Source organism: Dendrobium catenatum, unplaced genomic scaffold, assembly GCF_001605985.2.
Source record: "Dendrobium catenatum unplaced genomic scaffold, ASM160598v2 fragScaff_scaffold_661, whole genome shotgun sequence".
NCBI lineage: Eukaryota > Viridiplantae > Streptophyta > Magnoliopsida > Asparagales > Orchidaceae > Dendrobium > Dendrobium catenatum.
In genome coordinates, this window is record NW_021319123.1 from 45,434 (window position 1) to 63,561 (window position 18,128).

General features: G+C 31.8%; 1 protein-coding gene across 1 annotated transcript in view; it reads right to left on the reverse strand.

Moving 5' to 3' along the window:
• Positions 1-13,376: 13,376 nt before the first annotated feature.
• LOC110112886 (glycine--tRNA ligase, chloroplastic/mitochondrial 2-like) overlaps positions 13,377-18,128 on the reverse strand; it is a 19,343-nt gene continuing 14,591 nt past the window's right edge. Inside the window, exon 5 of the mRNA XM_028695599.1 lies at positions 13,377-13,990. Within this exon, the coding sequence (XP_028551432.1) occupies positions 13,892-13,990 (99 nt within the window). The 3' untranslated portion in view covers positions 13,377-13,891. The remainder of the gene's footprint in view (positions 13,991-18,128) is intronic.

Sequence of the window (18,128 nt, forward strand, 5' to 3'; positions counted from 1 at the left end):
TCTTCTCTGGTCGTCATCCATGGTTCTTTGGAGGTTCAAGAGACTTCTACTTTAGCAACTAATTGAGGTCCTTTATCTGCTTTAGGAGGAAGCAAAAGGAGTTAGGTTCTCTGCCTCACCTGGGTTAGTGGAAAGGAGTTTTTATATGGGCTTCTCCGCCTTCCTATGGGGGCAAAAGGAGAGACACTAAGTTTAGTATAATACTCAGAGGAGAGGCTCCAGCGAGTAGATGTAGGTCAAGTTAACCGAATCACTATAAAATATGGTGTGTTCCTTCTTATTATTTTTTAGCATTTAATTTCCACACTTTTATTTCTGTCGTGATTGCTCGATTGTGTTTGTTATTTTGTTTGTAGAAATTTTTAAATACCAATTCACCCCCCTCTTAGTAGCCTTGGGACTAGTTCATAAGGGCTTAACATCCCTGAGAACTTTCATTTTACTCCTGGGCATATTGAGAATCTCTCTATTATCCCCAATCTCATCTCTTAAGAGGACAATGATTTTCTTTCTAACCCCCCCCCCCCCCCCCCCCCCCCCCCCATTCTTTAGAAGAATTAAAAGAGATTATTCATGGCATGAATGGTGACTTTGTGGCTTGGCCGGATGGGTTTACCACTAAGTTTTTTCAGAAAGCTTGGCATATTATTAGTACTGATCATTACTCTACTATTTTGGAGTTTTTTGTTGATCACACTATACCTAATTTTTTTTTTACATCTACCTCTATTATTCTCATTCCCAAAAGCAACGATATTAGTAATTGGAATGATTTTATACCTATTAGTCTTTGTACCTTTTTTAGTAAGTTAATTTCTAAAATTATTATGAGTCGCTTAACTTTTATTCTTCGAAAAATTATCTCTCCCTATCAAATTAGATTTGTTAAAGGTGGGATATCGCTGATAATATCTTGTTGGCTCAAGACTTTTGCCATGATATTGATGTTAGGGTGTGAGGTAGCATTACTATCTTGAAACATGATATTTCTAAGGCTTATGACAACATTCATCAAAACTTTCTATATAATATTCTACATTTATTTAGGTTTAATTTGGTTTTTACCAGTCTTATCAAAAATTGTATTGAAGGTTCTTAGTTTTCTAATATTATTAATGGCAAAAGCCCTTTCATGGTTTGAGATAGGGTGACCGTATTTCTCCTGCCATTTTTTGTTATTGCGGCCTAGTATCTTTCTAGAGGCCTTACAAACCTCTTTGAGAACTACCCTAGCCTTTATTTCAGAATCTCGAGGGGGGGGGGGGGGTTGTTTCCTATTTCTCATTTATGTTTTGCTGATAATTTTATCATTTTTACAAATACTTCTTCTACTGATGCATTTGAGGTGAATTTTTTCATTACTGATAATTGTTGGGATTATGATAAACTTGTTTATGTGATTCCTAATTCAATTATTCAAGAAATTCTGAACCTTCCCCTTAATATTAATTTGGAGGATCTTTTATAATGTTATTTGTCCAAAGATGGGGCTTTTAGATTAAAGGATGTGTGACATATTTTTAGAACCAAGAATGTGATTACTAATATTTTTTTTTCATGATTTGGCAAAAAAATATTCCTTCTACTATGGCTATCTTTATCTAAAGAATTTTATATAGGTTCATTCATACTGATGATAACTTAATTAAAAGAGGTTTTATCTTACCGTCCAAATGCCAATGTTGTTATCATGTAGAGAATATGCATCATATTTTTCTTTCAAGTCCATTAGTTGTTAAAACCGGGACTTTTTTGTTGATGTTTTTAAATTAAATTTCTTTAATGCTAACATGTATATTAATGCTTTGCTTAACTTTTGGTTTGTCAATTTTAAAGGCCATATTATAAATGTTATTCCTTATCTTATTTTGTGGTATTTATGGATGGATAGGAATAACTCTCTTATTAATGGTGTTGGTATGAACAATTATAGGATTTTCAAAAATGTGAAAGACAAAGTTTTGAGTCTTTTTTCTATTAATCTGCTTTCAATCAAGAACTTTAAGAATTATTACTTTGTTGATGTTGATTTAGGCCTCAGGTTGGAAGACACTCACTATCTTTTTAAACCTAGGTATGTTCACTGGGTTAAACCTTCTACTAACTATTATAAACTAAATTTGGGTGGTGTTGCTAAAGGTTCCATATTGGGGTGTGCTGAGATCATTAGGGACAATCATGGGAGTATTATTATGGCTTTTGCGGGTCCTTTTATAGAAATACAATGTGCACTTTGCTGACCTTTATGCTATTCTTTAAGGGATGAGATTATGTATATCCCTTGATATTCCTAACATTGGGATTGAAGTTGACTCTACTTATAGTATTCAATGCTTAAATAATGTTGAGGACTCGATATGCAACCCTACAGCTTTTTATCTTATTAGAGACATTAAACAATTGATGATCTTTGTTAATGATTCCTTCTCTCATATTTATAGGGAGGGAAATTCATGTGCTAATTGGCTTGCCAATATTGGGAGTGATTTGGCTTGCTTCACTGATTTTTCAGCTACTAATTTACCTATCCCTTTAAAAGGGATTTTAAGATTAGATAAAATTGGTATGCCTTAAGTTAGGATTTAATGGGTTTGGTTTGTTGGAGATTGTGGCGCTTTTCTTCCCTAGCTTGGGGGTTTTTTCTTGTCTGGTTTGCCGGTGGTTAGCCCCGTTGAGTTTCTTCTTTTTGCTGTTCTATTTTTCTGTGGGTGTCAGCGTGTTGTGATGCTTGGTGAGTCCTAATATGGCATTCTAGGATATTTTTGGCCCTTTGATGATGTTTCTTTTTAGAGCATCTCGGGGTTGGATTATGTTGGGTCTTGTGGTACTAATTCTTGTTGCTTTGGTTTTCTGATGTATGAGGGCTTATCTTTCCTATGGTGTTATATTCGATCCGTTGGTTGGATTTTCTAGTTTTGTCCTATTGTGATATCCTTTCTTTTGAGGTTTTCCAGTTAGGGTATTTTTTATCTGTCATTGTGCCTATGTGCTACTTGGTGAACTCTATCAGGCCTGTTATGGAGGGCTTAGGGGTATTTATTGTGGGGGTTTCTTGGAGCTTCACTATCTTTGATTTTATTGAGTGGTGCTGTTATTATTCCTAGACCATCTTTATTATTGAGTTTTATAGGTTTAAGATTTCTATTTCTTGTTGTCTTGGTTCTCATGTGTTTGGGGGCCAAGGCTATTTTACGGGGTAATGCTTTGTCAGGTTGAGTTTATCATGTGGTATTCTTACTATTGTGATTGTTGGATCATGTTCATACTATTATTTGGCCCATTTTTTTTTTTTTTTTTTTTGGTCTGGTGCTTATCCTGTTTAATGTTTGGTCTTGTTATTGATGGTGGGTTTTGCCATCCGAGAGATTGGGGTTCTGCTATTTCCATGGTGATTTGTTTTGCTCTATCCCTCTTTTCTCTGGTGGCTTTCATTTATGGTAAAATTATTCTTGGTATTCATTTCCTCTGTTTTGGCATTTGTTCTAGGAGGCTGTGGTATACCTGTTGTTTGGCGATTATTAATTGGGTTATTGGTAATATCTTGCTCAGTCTTATTAGAATATATTTTGTTGATAACTACTGGGATTGGTTTATTAGTTTCTCCTTTAATTTATGTTATGTCTGTCTTGGGCTTCATCCTTTTTTTCAAAATTTTGTTTGTGCAGGTGTTAGTACAAAGCTCACTCTAGATGGGAAGATGAAGTTGGTTGTCGCTTTTTCATTCTCTCCTAATTTTTGGGTGCTCGTTTTTGTGCAACATATATAGATTGTACCTAGGATTTATTATAATTTTGCTTTACAGTGACCTTGAGCTCTTAGATTTTTTTTTCCTTCTTTTTGTAACTCATTCAAGCAATAGTGAGCTTGAGGTCACTTTAAGGATAATGTAATTTTTTTTTTTGAATTAATGCGTAGGCCCCTTTGTGGGTTTTCCCTAAAAAAAATTGTGTTAGTTTCCCATGACTGTACTTTATTTTTAATAAAGTATTCGATTACAAAATAGGAGAACACTGAATCTGCATGCCGGCGATTAAAATTTTTCCCCAACACTAACCTTCTATAATCATATCATCTTTTAAAGAACCTAGCATAATTTACATCCTATGTCTAGATATGAAAACATACTATTTTAATAATCCTGTTAATTCTTGTAATCCTCCATCGAGGCTATACATCACACTAGGTTTTAACTATAAATATTGTCACCATGTACATTAAATAAATAACAAGAAAACATTAAAAACACCATTCAACTTTGTAGCATAAGAATCTTCATTAGAATATAAAATGTTCTCTACATCAACAATCAAAATTATAGAATTAGTCATACATGAAATAAAAGATAAGCAAACTCTCTTTTATTCAAATCATAGAAGAATAAAAATACAATAGAGTGAAATCACTAGGAATGATCAATATATCTCCTTTACACTCCTTCCTTAACATATAGAGTTGGTCAAACAAATATTGACTAAACACTAATGATTATATCTAGCAATTCTTTAGTCTCCTTAGAATTAACTCTAAGAGAGATCTAAAGTACCCCGAAAAGCACTAAAATTAGACATTTGACTAAATTCTGTTACAAACATAAGCTCGCTATTATTTATATAATAATATTAAAATAGAATGAGGCACTGCGGCGCTAAAAAGAGTGGAATAGTGGTGCATATGAAACAAATTAGTGTTTTGGTGCTCGAACTTCTACACCACTATGGCACTTGCTTTAGGGGAGGTTGTAAGAACCCGTTAAACTATTCCTAGGCACATCAAGAAGGGAGGGGGTAAATTAGTTATTTTAAAAATTACACTTTAAAAAATCTTTTTCTTTTAGATTTAATCAATACCACAATTTTTGAAAATTTTAACCAAGTCACAATATGCAAATGAAAGTAAATACAAAATTCTTGATTTTTTTTTTCTAACACAAATTAGATCTAAGTAAGAAAATTTTGTAATTCAGCCATAAATTGTAATGAAATAAAAAATGAGCCAAAAAGTAAAATATAGAAAAATAAAAGAGTAAAAAATATCAGAAAGAACACAACAAAATTTTATAGTGGTTTGATCAACCTTGGCCCACGTCCACTCTCAAAGTCATCCTCTCCGGGTATTTCACTAACACTATAGTGACTCTTATTTAGCCCCCACAACAAGGTGTATAATCCCTTATAAATTACATCCACCAAATTCGATGTGTTGAAGAATTGAAATCTATGTCACCCTTCGGATAATGGTAGCTAACCTCGAAGTGTTTATCATCCTCCTGGTGATGGCAGCGTAACTTTAAAATTTTTCTCACCCTCCTGGGGATGAAAAAGAGCCTTCAATATTTTTTCACCATCCTGATGATGGCAGAGAACTAATAACCCTTTGACCTTGAAGCTTCTCTCCCAAGAGAAACTATAAGAACTCACCAAGGCCACTTGAGGAAAAAACGTGCAAGCTTGCCTGGAGCAACAATGTGGAATCCCCTCACACTCATTCTCCTTCACGCACAATCTCACCTTCTCCTTCTTGAAACTCCAAGAGCTCTCTCAATATTTCTCCCATGGAGTTCCATAAATAACAAAAAGTCTCCTTAGAGACAAATTAGAATTGCTTAAATACAAGGCTTCTAAAAAATTATAATTATTCAATTAACCTATCACTTTTCGTACAATATGATTAGTTCAAAATAGGTGTTTGTCTAGTATGATGGAACAATTGTTCTGACAAACTGTTCAATTACTTTGTACTGATCATATAATAGGATCGAATGATCATTTGGTATAATTAGTTCAATTATCTAATGTTCATACGGGACAATCTTTGTGATGAATGAAAATCATCTCTATCAATTGTCCAAGATAATTGACATCATAATGTACGATTAGTCATAAAATCAAGGTTTCATATATTATAATATCTGGGACAATCGAATTTCGTCTCGATTAATCGTACATCATGATCTACATTTAATTATCATACAGTATGATTGGGATCATATAATGCGTTTAGTTCAAAAATTAAATTTTAAAATGGTTACTTAAATCGTCAAGCGGCTAAGGTTTCCTAAAGAAAATAATTCATATAATATAATTAGTTCAAAGGCATTAATTATAAAATTAAATGTTAAAATTATTTTTTCATATAACTGATTATACAGTAAGATCTAAATCATGCAATATGATTATATATAAAAAAAATTCAACTCATTTTTCTCACTCCTCTATATGTGTGTACACAATCACCAATTTAGCATACATCCTTACATGGCCAATTTTTAAAAAATAAAATAAAAGAAATTAAAAATATAGACTCTCTTAAGCCATCCTATTCTACCCAAACTTGAGCCTTAAACATTCCTGAATAGTGTATTTTGTTCATGAAATGTTAAGATACATAGAAAAATAATATGCAATACAGGTGCGAGGAAAATGAAAATTCAATCAATAAAGTAAATAAACTTCTCCTAACACAGGCTAGAGTTTTTTGTTCTAATATAAAACCACAACATCAAGTGCAAGAAAGTAAATAAACTTCTCCTAACACAGGCTAGAGTTTTTTGTTCTAATAGGAAATACACATTTAAAGTTTAATTAAAATTTAGATTTAATTTCATTTATTTTTCTCAATTTTAAGTTATTTAATCTTGATTTGATTGAATTTTATTTATTTATTTTTAATTAATTTCTTTTTTAATTAAGTTTGAAAATTTTTAATTGATATATGTTTAATTATTTACTTTGAATTTTATTTATGCTTATTTATATATTAATTTATTTATTTTCATTTTAATTTTATTGGTATTTATTTATTTCTTATCTTTAATTATTCTTTCATTTGTGTATTATTCTTTTATTCATTATTTAAGGATAAGACCAAACATTGACTTTTTCCTTTTAAGTTGGAATTTTTCAAGTTTATTATTTTTAATAAAAACAATGCTTTATTTTGTGTTCAATGCAATTGAATTTATATTTTTAAAATTTTAATTTATGTAATTATGACTTATTGAAAGATTTGCCTTATTAATGGATTTATTTAATTAAGGCATTTCGAATATTTTGTTTATTTGTCTTCGAAATCAACTCCAATCATCACTATAAGTCAAGGATGACATTAAATGTGATCCATAAGCGTTTTGGCCCATTTAAAATTTATTTATTTTTATTTATTTAATTCTTGATTTTATTTTTTAAAGAATTGATTACTTTAATTTTGATGCTTTGTGATGAGGCTTTTATTCTCCCTTGATTATTTTTATGATTTGAAGATGATTGTAATTTAGTTTTTTTTTTTTAATTTTAAATAAATTATTGAATTTTCTAGGTCAATTATGTGCTTGAAATTATTGTTTGTTAATTAAAAGATGAAATGAACTCCAATTGACATGAAATTTAAAGCATTAGTCACTTATAACCTAAGGATGAACCTATATTAATTGGAGACCATCAAAGTCCTAGGGTTTAATATAAATTTCTAACGTAAATACTTTTATAGTTTAGAAAATTCAATTAGGTCTATCTAGACTAGAGCTTGGATTAAAATCAACATCTAACTAACTCTTAATAAAATATCTAACAATCCACAAAGAACACAAAAAATTCTCTATGAATTTTTAAATTTCTAGGTCAAATTCTGACCTAGGAATTTGAAAATTCAATTAAGGCCATACAAAGATTCAAATCACCAAGAATTTTTTTATGAATTTGTACAACATCCCATGAAAAACTCCCTAAAAATTTTGAATGCAAAAGTATGCTAATACATACATTAAGTAATTAAACAAATACAATGGAATGTATTTATTAAATTACTTGGAATTTGATTCACATTAGACCTTAACTCCATATGCATTTGAAAGATCTATTCAAGTTGAATTCATGCAATTTTATCAAGTGGATGAGGACTTATATTTTTTAAAGTTAGTTCAATTTTCCTAAATTAAATCCATGGATTAGGCTATTTATGTAATCAGTCATATTGACTTGACATATGCTTTTTCATGTGGCAATGTATGATTAGTCATTTAAATGGTAGTGGGACCCTTAGATAGCATGATAATGATATGGTCTGTTCGATCAGAGATTGAACGACCACAATTAGAGGACTCGAAACCACTAGATAGGAGTATAAGAACATGTCTAATTAGATCATAGGCATTCCCTAAATTTAAATTAAACAGAGGGTTATGATTTTATGTTCAACGTCCCACTCACTTTCTTAGTTCTATATATCATTTTGTTTGATCAAATGAATACATTCCATATATCTTGATCAAATTGATCTAGAAGGATTATCTGATAGCGAACCTTTAATTCAACGACTGCATGGATATGGATTGAAGGTTTCCTTCATAATTGACCAAACCTACTCTAATGGGGCTCAAGATTAGAAAATTAATTTGATCAAGGGTCAATTAAGAGGATTTTTTATTTCTTCAAGTTCATCTCACCCCAATGTATGATTCTCCTTCAAGTTGTAGGAGCTTAGGAGCAATGTATTAAGAGTTTAGTTTTTACTGGAAAGGGGTTTCCAAAGCTATCTCAAACTAGATCAAGGAGGCTACTAGATGGATGGGGAAACTCATGGGACACTCACAAAGCACTCATGAAGCTCAAGGATCAAAAGTCAATAACCTAGCTTTAAGAAATTAAGAAGTATTTATAACTATTTTAGAATTGTATTAATACCAAATTTCAGTCATGAGAGGCATGGCCATTTAGTTAAGTTTGTTGGGGATAGTCTAATGAGGTGCCAATAGCTCATAGGAGGAGGTAGGAAACTTGTAATTAGTTTCTTATGAAGTTATCACTGAACTAATAAAATTGAATTAATTTCTAGAATTTGTCGATCAGCTCAAGTAGTGTTGAAGCAAGGATCTAGGATCCAAGAGAAGGGATACTATGGGTTGGCTTAGCCCAAGAGAATGTTAATTTTTTAAGCTTGTGTTAGCTTAATTGGCTAACCCAAGCTAGTCCATGGGATGAGCTCTCTAGGTTGACTTCATTGGACAGTTATGCATCTAATGCATGCATTGACCTAGGAAAATTTAATTTATATGATGATTTGACTCATCTAAACCACTTTGGGTTCATTTGGGTTTACTTAATTGGCAACCCAATTGGGTTAAAGGGATGGGTTGGCTTGGCCAAACCCTTGAGCACCCCAAGGACCTGTTTGCGAGACTTTGAGGCCAAGAGTCCCATGGATTTATTGGAATTAAAGGAGGAAAGCCATATGGGCATTTAGGTCAACTTAAGTTGACTTGATGAATAAGGGTAGACCAAGCCCAAGGAATGGGTCCAAGGGCTTGTAAATTATTTATGTGATTTCGTTGAAAAGATTTTAGGCCAAACAATGGTTACACATGATTAAATGTATAAAATAATATTTCAAGTCAAAAATAACTTTAATGGTGGTTTTGGTCAACCATGATCAACCACGGCTCACTATGGGCTCCAATGCACACAATCATGTTAAAGTAAGGGGGGTTAGAAAGTTTAGGATGATGAATTGGCATGATTTGTTTGGTTTTTTGTTTTTTTAAATGAATTGGCATGACTTGATTTACATTATAAGCATGATTTAGGGCTTTAGGTAGAATGGACCCCATATGGTCAAAATGACCATTCATGTTTAACCAAGGTTAACCATGGTCCATTTAGATTTAGGCATGTTTAAGGATGATATAGGAGGCCTAGAGATCAAGCCTAAGGCTTGGGGTAAAGTTTACAATATATATATATATATATACACAAAATATTTCATGCTTATAATCATGATTTAGGGTTTAAGGGTTCCATTAGTCAAACTTAGTCAACCCATGTCAACCATGGGCCCTAGTAAGTTTAAATAATTTTATTAATTATGTACAAGTTTAAACCATTTCCAAGGGTCTAAAATGATGTCTGAACAAAGACACCACATTGAGTGGAATGGAATGCAAATATTTGAAGGTTTGAACATTTAGGCTTAAGGCTTTAGGTTAGGGTTTGAATTGGAATGAAAGCTTCCAAAGTTCACTTAGGAGACTCTAAGGAGATGATATTTCAATGGATGATTGGCTAAATCAAGTTCCACGGGATTTCACCGAGGATTCTATAATGGACTATGGCTTCCTATGGAAATAGGAATACTACCCCATATGGTTAGAATATGGGTTTGAATGTAGTTTAGTTTGATGATAAAAGATAATTGAAATTAATTCTTCAATGATTAAAGTTTAATGATTGAATAATTGAATTTGATTAAATGATTGAAAGATTGCGCTTAATCGAATGATTAAATGTTATGGAAAGATTGAACTAGATTTAATGGTTGAACCAAATTGAAATGAACTTAATGATTGAATCAACATGAAAGAACATGATGACTAAAAGTGATTAAATTAAATTTAATGACTAAACACCATGATTGAATCTATTTATTTGAATGAACATGATGATTTAAAATGAGTGAAGATTTGACCTCATATAAAAATGAGATCAACAACAGGTGAAGGTAAAGTGGCTATAACTTCGATATTTTCTTAATCATAAGCAGCAGAGAGAGGATGAAATCAACTACCTCATAACAAAGGAGTAGGGGAAATTTCATGCTTATCATATTCCCATTAAGATGACAAGTAATTCTTCAATCAACAACTTTCTTTTTCGAGTCTCTATCTCATGTGAAAATTCTTATTTCTCCTTTGTGTCTTTGTCATTGACGAAGCAATAGTGGATGAAGACTAAATTTTAAAGGTGCTTGGAGCTACAAAAGGGGCAACAGACTTGAAACTACTACAAACTTCAATTTTTAGAAGCAAGCTTGGAAAACATAATCTTGAAGAACACACAAGGTTTAGTGATTGCGAAAGCAACAACAAACCCACCTTCAACAGTGTTCACTGGATTAGTTTCTTATCCTTTATCTCAACTTACATAACAATAATGAATTGTGGGCCATTAGCTGTCATCATTAGATCATCAAATCCAAATTCAAACATAATTAGACTCAGATCAAATAGTTGTGATTGGTTTTGGGTAAGGTTAAATTTGTCAGAGAAGTTGAAGATCAGTTTGCCAACCATTTTCTCTGAATACAAAAGCAGTTATGTATCAACCTTCTGAGCTCACTGCTTTAAGCAAGATATTTGACTCTAAAAAAGAATTGAACTGATCAGAACAGATTACATTCCATAATAGGTGTAATGAAGCAACAAGTTTTAAATTTGGAGAATTTGATAAACGGATCCGATCTAAATAAATACATTAAGCTACATGATGAATTATAACCACGATGTATCAATCAATAATTAGATGAATTTGTATAAGAACCTTTTGATGATTTGGTATACATTAGATTTCATAATATAGCCCGCTGAATTTTCATTCAACAAGTAGTTCTTAAAACCCAAAAGTCTTCACAAAAAGATTTAAGTAATAAAAGGATATTTGTATACAAGTTTAAATGCTCGATCACAGTCTTTCAAAGATGAAAGGAGTAATATAACCGACAAAAGAAAGGTAGTTTAAACCTATTATTAAAGAAAGTGTACTACCAATGTAAAGTATTAAGTCACCACAAAAGATGGGGAGTTGAACATCCCAACAAAGTCGTCAGAAAAAAATTGTAGGAAAATAAACTACTACTGGATTTTGAAAATTATATTTCTATAATTAAATATAGCATAAAAAATAATATATTGTGTCGAAAGACAAAATTAATGTTCAACTATTAATTTTAAAAAAAATAAAATAACATTTTTATGGTCAAATTTAGCATAGAGAATATCATACTATCTCGAAAAATAAAAACAATATTCATCCATTGATTTCAAAATAAAAATGAATTTTAAGAAAAGTGTCTACAATCCTTAAAACTTTTTTACTATTTTAGAGAAATTAAAATAGGGTTTATTTTATGCTAAAGTTTTAAGTTCCTTATAAAATTAAGCGCATATTGTTAATTTCATCTCAAGAGAAGCTCTTAAAAATCAACAATTTTCAACAATCATCAAAGCATATAAAAGAAAAGTCCATCCAGCAAATGTAATTTCCAATACAGCAAAGAATATGCCAAATTAAGCTGCACTACTACCCCTCCGCACTCGTTCTTTGGGCATCTTCAATAGTCTCTGTTATCATCTCCTACATCTCCGTTAAACTACACCAGTTAATGTAATTGTTGTCTGTCTTCGATTATGGCTTAGGAACACTAATCTCATTAGAATGTGCCCTTTTTCTTGTCTTTCACTCGCATCAATTCACGCTCGCAACATTTTTACAGATGTTAAATCAAACTTTATTCACGGCAATACTAAAACTTTATAGGTAAGATTGACTATGAAAAATAGAAAACAAAAAAGAAAGGGAGGGACAGAAAAAAAAAAGTGAAACACTATTTTTATTAAAGATGCTATGACAATTAAGGCCTTTGGGTTGCCCTGTAGCCCTCACAATTACAAGCGAGTAAAGACAATACAACAACAACATCAAATATTTATCCCAATACATGAGATCAACCACATGAATCATTTTCACCGGTCCTATTAAAAATCAAATTCTTATTTAAATCTATTAAAGAAAGATAATTTTTAAAATTTTCTAACCAAGATTTTTAAAGTCTACCTATACCTTTCTTAACATAAGTCAAATCTAATACATCAACTTTCTTGACCGGGTCATTAGAAGGCCTCCGTTTAATGCGCTCAAACCATCAAAGGGGTCTCTCTTTAATCTTATCTTCCACTAGAGCTACTCCAACCTTTTCACATATAAGCTCATTTCATATCCTCTCTCTAAGGGTAAAGCAACTCATCCACCTAAACACAATGCTAAAAAAAAAAAAAAAGAAACTTAGTAAAAGATTAAATGAATTATTTAGTATAACCAACTAAAACTTTACTTCTAAATAAAAATGTGTTAATTATACATTAATTATTTGAGAAGTACCTTTAAAATTGTCCAAGTAAAAGATAAGCTCAAATGCAATTAATAGGTCTAATCCGATTTGATTGACCTTTAAAATAATCTTTTAACTACTCAAGTTAACTCGAACTCAACAAGAATATAAACAAAAATAACTCAATTTAAAATGAATTTTCAAACGTATTTAAAAAGATTAAAAAAAAAAAATTAACAAATTATATGCGAGGCCAGATTTTTCCATCGCTCGTTTATTTGACTAGCATAGTTAGACAACACTCCTGCCAGTTTACACCGAATACAACAAGACTGATAAGGTATTTTATAATTTTTCTTCTGTAGCTAAAATACCAACAAGTTGTGAAAAAAATAAAATTTACTGAAGAAATAATTCATTCTATTATCCTTAAATATAAACGGGCAAAATTTTAGAGGTGTAGTTAAAAATTTAATAATACATTAAAAAAAAAAAAAACAAACAAACAAACTAGAATATACATAATTCCTAAATAAATAAGAATAGCTAAATAATTTGACAACATGAAAAGCACATTAACAGCGGATATGCATAGTCCTATATATATATATATATATATAATATTTCAGGGTGTCAAAATGGGCAAATTATTGCATCCGGTCACCGGACACGCAAAATAGGTTCGGACATTTAATAAAAACATGTCACGTCACCTGTGCTTTTGACTGCGCTTTAGGTGCGCTTTGACTGCGCTTTACCTGCGCTTTTGACTTCGCTTTTACCTGCGCTTTACATGCGCTTTACCTACGCTTTTCCTACACTTAATTTAAAATAATATTTTATTAATATCCGAACCTATCTCCGCGTTCGGTGACCGGATGCAATAATTTGCCGTCAAAATGAGAGATCATATAATTGGGAAAAAAAATAAACGAAATTGTTAAGCAAGGAAAAAAAATAATTATGAAATTATTAAATAATGAACAATTAATATAACAGCAGCAGGAAGCATGAACGTCTAGAAGCCAGGCAAAACTGAGAGATCAGCAATCCCTTTGGGTAGATCTGCAATTCTCTTCAGAAGCGCAAGCCTGTTATTCCTGACCCTCAGATCATCCTGCACATTAAAATCGAAGTTTTTCTGATCATTTTATTGAATTGGTTTGGAAAATTGGGGCAGCTTGATATAGGAAAGAAACATACATGTTAAAGAAGCTCACTCACAAATAATACCAGCTCTATCTTGACTCACATTCAAAAGAGAAAATAGAATGATTCATTGAATACTTTATAAATAAATTCATAAATCACAGTCAATAGCTGGGAATTTAGCTCCCTTCAACTTCTGGATGATCAAGAAATGAACCCAAAAATGTGCGAATCATAGCATGCCTATGCTATTTTCTTGTGGATATGTTAATGAATATGATAACTACATGTCAGCCTTGGCTTGTATGCAGGTTATTTTGCCTTATTGCTTTACTTTAAAACTAATATAAAAAAACAAATATTATGGGGATGATGGAACATGACTGCGAACGTTATATCCAAGCTAGGTGATTTTATTTCTAATTTTGCTCAAATTCTTTGCACAAGCTCGCAAAAATTCATTAGGAGTCTAGCTGCCAAAATAAAAACCTCCTGCTAAGGCACGAAGATAATGAGGGGATCCAACTCGTCATCCTTTGGAAAATGGCAACCACTGGCCCAGTTTAGATGCATCGTAGTGATCTCTTAAGAAACAATCTGAACGAGAAGGCCTTCACCATCCTTTCATTCTCTGTACTCAAAACGAATTTCTGTATTCAACCACAAAACCTACGGTCAGGAAGGGTAATAAAGACAGATTTGCTCTGCTTTTTTTTTTCTTAAACTTTCACTCCATAATTTTTTTTCAATTCTTTTCTCCTATGATCTTTTTCTATGTTTTGCTTTCACGTGCCGATGACGGCAAGAGGTTACCAATACCATCATATTTTATTAGAATATAACATTCTATTTCTTGCATTTGAGCAAAAAGGAAAAACTTAGAAGTGTTAAAAATTGCAACCTAGTTCGAGTCAAACCTGATATTGACCCGTTGATGTTTGACACGACCCGAACCTGACCAGTTTTTGCAAACGGGTCTGAAATTTTAACCCAAACCCAGCCGGGTTACAAGATTGACCCGACCCATCCTGATTACACACCATCCAAGCCTTAAAAATCTCAACTTTTCTTCTCCATTGAACTCTTCCAGCACCTCAAGGTCGTCCACCTGCGCAACCATAAAGACAAATATCTCCTCGGCGAAGACAATTGAGGAGCGCATTTGTCAAAACCGCAACGGCACCGCGTGGCAGGCACGATGGAAAGTAGAACTTGTCGATGAAGGTGATCAGCCCCTTATTAGCCTCAAGAGTTGCTATGACGAGTACCTTTCCGCTTCCAACGAGCCATTGCTCCTTGGCGTCACCGATTGCAAGATCCTTCAAGCGAGTCGCCACCTTGATTCCAATCGAAACAGAGCATAAATTATGGGATTTTGCAATCAATGACTTGATAACCTTAACAAACAAGTATTCTCGTCCAATCCACAAAAGTTAATCTTTTAGTGGTTCTCCTCAGACATCTCATAGCATGACAATTAACTATATGTTAGCAAATGGCTATGTCAAATCTGATACATCTACTTTTCTAACTGAGTCAAACAAAGCATTAATGCACTTCACTTGCTATAAATCCTTACTATTATCTCTTTATTTTACTAATTTATAAATATATCTTTCACCGTCTTTAATATCTAATCTATTATATAAATCATTAAAAACAAAAAATCTTTACATCGCAGATTGCTTTCTCAGACTCTGCAAAACCCAAAAATACCATTTTAGGTCGTCGCACGCTTTTCAAAGCGCCACGACGAGATTTAATTGAGATTTTTAATGTTAACGAAATTCAACGGAAATAATTTTAGAAAATCCTACGCAAAATTCTGATCGTTTTGGAATATATCACTTATAACTAATTTTGCCTATATACAAAATTAAAATTTAACGAAGTTTCATAATACCAAAACTACCTTAACCATTTAAAAGCCTAAATTTATTTAAGGGCATTCTGGACTTTTAGCAAACCAAAATTCTCTTATTAGGCATAACCGAACCCTCCCCCTCTCATTCTTTCGCACGAACGGCGGACCGAGCGGAACGAAGGCTAGGGGGCGGACGGCTAGGGCTCGACGGCTTCTCTCCGGCGAAATTTTGAAGGGAAATTGAAGAGGAGATCAAGGGAAGAAGAAGGTATGTTTTAGATTTTCATTTCTCCTCTTAAATCTAAAGTTATTTGAGAATGAATTTCTAGGATTTTTCTAGAAAGTGCTTTTCTTCCAAAAATCTCTTTAAGAAACCTTTAAGGAATGATTAGGGAAACATTTTAATAGTAGAAACGATATTTTTGGAAGAATTTTTTGGATATTTAAAAATTAGGGTTTTTGATCTAAAGTTTAATTTCGTAAAATACCTTTACGAAAATGATTTCTAAGGATTTTGGGAATGATTTTAAAGCGAAGATTTTGATTTTAGTGGAAAACTCATTTTTTGTAATTTTCCTAATTTAATTAATCAGAAAATTTATAATATAATTATAATTATGTGTTTAGGAATGTTTTTAAAGCATTACATTGATAAAATTGTAAATTATGACTTTCCAAAAATTTAGAGTTAATTTAAATCCGAAAATTTATATTAATTTAATAAAAAAATTCATTAAGCATATTAAGAAATAGTTAGGGGAAATGAAAGATTTAAACTTAGGATTTAGATTATTAGATGTATGACACATTTATTTTGTAAATTTATTAGGTTGTGATCATTAAAGGGTGAGGTGGAAGAATTGTGTCGAAGCGACGTACCGTACTTGATTTGAGGTAGGTGTTCATACCTCATTTAAGTTTATAAGTGCAAAATTTATTTATGCTTAAAAAGAGATTTTATGCATTTATTTTACTGTCAAAATGCTTTATTTACTGTCAAATATTTTAAATCTATGATTTAAAGAATACCCTTAAATTTTATGTTTTCATTTCATGCATTATTTTAGAAAGCATATAAAGCATATGAAAAATACTGAACATGGAATATATGAAGTTTATGAAAGATAATTGAGCATAATTGAAAGATTTAAAAGCAATAACAATTTCATGTGCATGTTGATCCAGAAGTGCCAAAATGGTAATGATAAAGGGGCTTACAAAAGCCAAATGATAATGGGGTTCTACGGAGCCAAATGATAAAGGAAATGACCAAAAATTTGACTGCGTATATGATCAGTACGAATAAGGGTACTTCCGGGATGAGTTTTACATTTAGCATTAGTATTTTTGTATTTGCATTGCATATAAAAAAGGTGAAAGTAAGAATGAAAAGAATGAAATGTTAAAAAAGGAAAAAAGAAAAGTAAGAATTGAAATTCAAATGATTTTTATTTGCAAATGATATGAAATGATTTAAATTATAAATGTTTTTGTTATATACATCTTATAAAATTAACTGAGTTATGAATTACCTGCTGAGCGAGTAAGCTCATCCTACTTTTGGAAATATTTTTCAGGAGAGAAGTGATGGCTGCACGACGACCGTACACGTATCGTCGTAGGAGACCTCAGGATGAAAGGTTCCTTGTTATGATTTCAGTTTGAGTCTTTGAATTTATTTGTGTAGTTTGTGAGTTTAAATTTGTACTTGTGTTTGATTAGTAATATGGAGTTTATGTAATTGATGAATTAAAAGTTTTAACAGTGTATGAGAAGAACAGTTTGGAACATTTCGGGATGTCTTTAGTGGCTCTTTCATTTAATGTTGGATGACATTTATGTACTGATGTTAAAATTATAATGAATTTGATTATGTTTTATATGCTCTTTCGTACGACCGACTGTTCCCGCCCCGTTATAAACAGGCTTGCCGGGCCGGGTCGTGACAGACTCCTTACAGCTCCTCTTTATATCTTTTCCAATTTTTAGAGTTTTTACATATAAATCAATTTTTATAACAAATCTTTTTCTTTCTTCTTTTCTTACACATTTTGATTCCACCACCAATATTTTTATTATTAAAAAATTTTCCTTTTGATACTCCAACCACATCCTTTGCTACATTATTAATATTACTAGCTAATTTTCTCACATAACATTAGTTATGTCATGTATAAACAAAATCTTAAGATCTTGAATCTTAATCTCAAAAAAAAATTTATTGGTGTTCTTTCGTAACATG